The 5677-nt window shown below is 35.5% G+C and overlaps 1 protein-coding gene across 1 annotated transcript; it reads right to left on the bottom strand.

Annotated features, from left to right (window-relative positions):
- Window positions 1–4186: 4186 nt before the first annotated feature.
- LOC147506086 (uncharacterized) lies at window positions 4187–5677 on the bottom strand. The gene has a single exon (XM_086558398.1). It carries the CDS (start codon window positions 5527–5529, stop codon window positions 4354–4356), a length of 1176 nt encoding a protein of 391 aa, XP_086414524.1. The 5' UTR covers window positions 5530–5677; the 3' UTR covers window positions 4187–4353.

Below are 5677 nucleotides of genomic sequence, written 5' to 3'. Positions count from 1 at the left end.
TATATTATTATTACTAAAATTACGTTTTTAATTACGTAACAGATATAAAAGTTAGTTTTTAGTGCGACAATAACACTTATAATGGTCATAAATTGATAATCTTTGAATTTTTAGAAAAACTTTTAAGTACAACTCATAAATTGTAAATGACGCATGTATTAATATCCATTTTAAATCGAACAAGAGTACATTATACTATACATACATACATACGATCTATATAAATATATATTACACACTAAATTTTAACATATATAGTGTATTAATTAATTCGGTTCGGTTTTAATTCGCTTATTAACATTTTTAAACCCATAACCGCTTATAAACAGTTCTAATTCGATTCGGTTTTGGGTAATTAGATACCCATACACACTCTAGCTCCCAAACATATATAGGATACTCACAAAGTAATATTTTCTTTGCTTGGGATTAAGAAGAGATAATCAAAAGCTCTCGCACATAACCGCAAAGTTTGGTGGGCGCATCGTTTTGTAGCAAGTGAACACATTTTAAAACAATGGAATTGAAAATTAAGAAATGAGATATGACAAAGTTCTGGTAAACACACCTTGGCAACCAATGGATAGACAAAGATTGATATGTGTACCACATACTTAATGGTTATGAACAATAGGTATGAACAAAACAGATATGAACAATAAATGTTCACACCCAAAACAGATATGAACATTGATTGTTCATACCAATCCGTGTTCATACAAAAAAAAAATGTGAACCCAAAACAAATATGAACATTGATTGTTCATACCCAAAACATATATAAATGTTCATACCCAAAACAGACATGAACATTGATTGTTCGTACCCAAAATATATATGAACAATAAATGTTCATACCCAAAACATATATGAACATGATTGTTCATTTATATATAGTTTACATACTCTTATACTTGACAGCTTCTGGCAACATTGAAGGCAAGTGTCACATCACACCCCTTGGCTATCATCGATTGACAAAGAAGATTAGGACTAGATATGTTCAAATCCACCATTAAATCTTTAGTAGAATTTTGGTACCTATTTTTTAGACCTACTATGGACGACTCACTATTTGGATAATGCTAGTTTGCATTAATATAATGATACACGTGTGTCTAGGTAAATCAATGGTTATTATTAGTAGATTGGTTAAGTAGATCAAATTAGTAAGTCAGTGTATCATTAGTTTATTAGTGGTTTTATTTTATTTTATCATTTTCCCCTTTTAGCAGATTTTATTTCCAATTTCATTTTGAGATTCTTATTGTACCAACTATTTTCAGTTGATGTTGGCCCATGGTAAGATTGCAACTTTTGTATTACCACGACCCGCTAAGACATATAAATTAAAGTGTTTGGGTTGGAAAAAAAAGGCTTTTGGGTCATTTAAGGGTTGACCCGCCAAACCCGGCCAAATAAATGGGTTAGTTAGGATCACACATGTTAACCCGGTAACCCGTTAGTATACCCGATTAGTTTCCGGTCCAATGGGTCGGGTCATCAAGAAGATGACTGCTTTTTAAGTCCTTAAACATATATGTTTCCGAATTTTATTAAATCTCATAATCCCAATTACCTAAAAGAAAAATACTAAACGTAAAAATGATCAACTAGATTTAGAAGGTTAAGCCCGGCAATCCAAAGATATAGAATATTATATATTCATTCAATAAAATATATTATCACGTGCATTAACATTGAACTCTTTACCCTAGTCTCAATTATATAAAGAGAACAATGCCAAAGTCACAATAATATTTGCATTTATTTAATAATAATACCAGGTAGCAAAGTTGATAAACCGAAATGCATGGTTGTTTTTTAGTTTGGTTATGTTTTAGGATGTTTCACTTGTTTGGTTAGTAAGATGCATGTGCTTCAATAAACTCACTTTTGCAAGTTCTTTTATTATTTAGATTAATAAATATTTTTTATCAAAAAAAAATTTTATTTTATGTTAATTTCCCCTTTTAGCGGGTCACCCATTAATCCGTTACATATTTTGGGTTTGACAAACTTGACACGATTAGTAATTGGGTCGGGTTTGAACTATTAACAGTTGACCCGAAAGTATGACACATTACCTAACCCGACCCAATACGACCCATTGCCACCCCTAGCCCATGGTAAAGTGGTCATGGTCCTAGAAGGGGGTTATGACCTTGTTTCATTAGCTGACTCGGTTTGGGCTTGTGCTAAAGCTCTTTTAGGAGACAGTATCCTCGGTTGCATTTAATGGTCCACCTTGCAAATCTGCTCTAGATGTAATTGACATGGTAATTTTTTTAATTTGTTATGTCATGAAAATTGGAGGTTTTGTTCTTTATTAACCAGTAAAAACCTTTCTTTTTCGGGTTCGTGATTTCTTAGTTTTTAAGTGGGCTGCTCTCAGTTTACAAGATCCACCCAAAGAGGATCCACCCACCAATGGAGATTGTATGCACCACTATATTCATACCCTCATAAACATAATTTGTCGAGTACCACTATAGCGCCATCCACTACTATATACACTGCCCACTATTATGGCATGCCTACGCTGCCCAATACTAAGGCATTCCAGCGCCGCCTATAACTATGGCATGTCTGCGGTGCCCAATATCATGGCATGCCTGCACTGCCCAAAATTATGGCATGCCAGCGCGCCCAAACAGAGAAGATAATATAAGAGACCCCAGCAAAGAAGGTAAAGGCAACAAAGAAAAGAAGGCCAGTAAACAGGCAGAGGAGGAGAAAGTTTTAACACAAAAGGGCACAGCAGAGAAGAAGAGGAAGCATAAAGCTTCGGAGGACCCACAAGCAGAAAAGCGATCCTCAAAAGAACAAGGTCCAGCTGAGAAGAAGCAAAATGCCAGAATGGAACTCAGAAATAAAGCATTGGTCGCCTCAGGTGACAAGAAGAACAAGCTTGTAAAGAAGAGAAGTCAAAGATACAGTGTGTACGTATTCAAGGTGCTAAAAGAAGTTCATCGTCATATTTGAATGTCTAGAAAGGCTGTGGGTGTCGTGAACGATTTCATAGAGGATATGTCTGAGAAACTACCAGAAGAAGCCGGCAGACTAGCTCGTTACAATGGGAAGTGTACCATCACAGGCAGAGAGATTCAGAGTGCTGTTCGTCTAGTTCTTCCTGGTGAATTGGCTAAGTTCGCCATCACTGACGGAACTAAAGCCGTTTCAAAATTTATATCTCCAAAGAAGGCAAGTCCTGAGTAATACTTACGTTACCATCCAGCTCTCCAGATTTTGACATTATATACTTTTCGATCACTGTGTTCTGTACAAAATGGCCTGACTAATCAATCATAGGACTTTATAGAACTGTTTCTTTGAATAGCAGCTGGTAGTCGTGTAATTTGTCTATGCAAGCAACAGGCCAATATTAGTTGTTACTATAATTACTCCAGTGGAGAGTGGCCGCAGTCCGGTGTTTTCACTCACATGTAATCTGTATAAACAGTCTGCAATTTGTATATGCTATTCTCGTGACAACTAACGAAACTATGAGGCTTGTCATGGTATCAAGAGCTTTTTACTTCAGTGTTAATTGACATTGATGGTTTATTTTTATTTTGGTATCAAGTTTCTTCAGATGAATCACATTAGGTTTTTTTTTGGTATCAATTTCTAACTCCTTGATTGTTTATTCTCCATGGCTGTTGGTATCAAGAGCTTTTAACCAGTATCCGCAGATGAATTGCATGTTTTACTTTTTAGCAAGGAGTTAGCAAAATGGGAGTCACTCACTCTGTCAGACTACCAATAACACTCCTTGACTACTAATAACAGTCAGGCATTTGCAGCAATTCGTGTTCATCCTAAAAATCAATTTAATCATGGCTATAAGTTGTAACAATCACTTTACAACTGATCGTCTTTCAAATTTCCAAATAAGATGTTGAGGGTCAAAGGATTATATATATTATAAACACAATCCAACTATGTACTTAACATCGGCCAAAATTTGGATTGCACTACAATCAAATCGCTGCTTTTGCAAGCGAGCTCCTTCGCGGGTAGATACTACTTTTCAGTGAGTGACTCTCTAATTATAATATGTTTCTTGAACTATAGAAAACCTATCAAGTTTCAATTTCAATATGAAATACTAAAGCAGGAGGGTTCAATTTGACAGTCTTCATTACTGTTGAAAACAATAATCAGTGGAGATAGAAAGTCACACTGCAAACAAAGTGTAGACCATACTACTACTACCTTAGAATTCGAAGTACAGCCTCTAGAAGTAAGATCACATTAAATCAGATTCATTCTTAACATTTATCCTGACAACAAAAGTATGATGGATATGGTTGCTAAGGACAGAAATCACAATAGAAAATGCTAACATTCCTAACCTTTCTGCATCTCCTGGAGCCCATCTTTCTCTTCCAACTCTGCAAGCCCAATCTTACTTTTGTATGCAATTACCATCTTAGGGACAGCATCTTGGTACTTCATCACAAACTTCTCTAAGAACATTTTCTCATTTAATTTCAATGCTGAAGTGACTGAACCTGCATTCAGTTTCCCTGTCAACCCGTTCAAGTACAGAACTTCCAGCACATTACACCTAGGAATGCTCCTCTTCTCAAGACTAAGAGCAAGTACCACTGAACGTTTAGCAATATCCGACAGCTTAAAATTTTGCTTTACAGTGAAAAACTCAACCGCACTCTGAATTTTCTCTTTTGAATATATCAAACAAGTGGGTTGGTTCTTAAACACTAAGAGAATCTCCTCATGAGAAAATCCCAATTTCCGAAAAAATGCCCATTTCTCATCCCAGCTTGATTTACTCATAGCAGACCTTGTTATAATTGCACGAACGAACATTGAACTTGACGAATGAAATCCCATTCCCTTAATCTCATCAACAACTGTCTTAAACCGATCGTTTCTCAATGACAACGTCCACGGATTGAGTATGAACAACTTTAGAACATTGCATTTCGGAACTCCATAATTAGTCAATATTGCAACATTAGGCCCCATTACATTTTCAAGCTTAATCTGAAAAATCTTCCAAGGTCGATTCAAAATGGTAAGAAACTCTTCATTGGTATCAGTAAACCTCTTAATGAAATCGACAGAAGGAATGATTTGGTTATCCAAACTCCTATGTAAAAACTGTGCATCAGATGTGAGGATTTTAAACAGTCTAAGACCAGAAACACCCAAACTACTCAAATATTCAATCTTGGGTACCAGTGTTTTGTCGATATCGGCATTTAGTATAAGGGGGTTCTTCGAAATGAGTTTAGTTATATAGTTTTCAGTCAAACCATGATTTTTCAACAAAGTTAGTACTAAATCTGGATTTTCTGTTCTTTTCAAGTGGAACTTCTTGGATGCTATAAGAGCTTCTTTAAGTGGTAATCCACATGAGTTCATAAGATACTCTACTGATATAGATGTGTTAAGGTTTGATGAACTTGATGTAAAACCATGGTAATGAAACTGAAGATGAAGTACTGTAGTTACTGGTCTAGTTTGTTGCAAAGTTCTATAAACAAGTGCATGCAACATTGAGGAAAAAAAAAAGGTATGGAAATGTTAGAAGAACTTACAACTTAGAATGGGTTTTGAGGATCTGCTTGAATTGGTTTTGTAATCAGACACTCCACAGCCTCCACTAGTCCACTCAAGCATGAATGAATTGCAGAAAAAGAAGGTA

Source organism: Coptis chinensis, chromosome 4 (assembly GCF_015680905.1).
Source record: "Coptis chinensis isolate HL-2020 chromosome 4, ASM1568090v1, whole genome shotgun sequence".
Classification (NCBI taxonomy): Eukaryota; Viridiplantae; Streptophyta; class Magnoliopsida; order Ranunculales; family Ranunculaceae; genus Coptis; species Coptis chinensis.
The sequence above is the reverse complement of the archived record's forward strand: the minus strand, read 5'-3'. Positions and strand labels throughout refer to the sequence as shown.

Coding starts and splice junctions, on each gene's coding strand:
- LOC147506086 (XM_086558398.1), bottom strand. CDS start 5,529: ATGTTGCATGCACTTGTTTATAGAACTTTGCAACAAACTAGACCAGTA.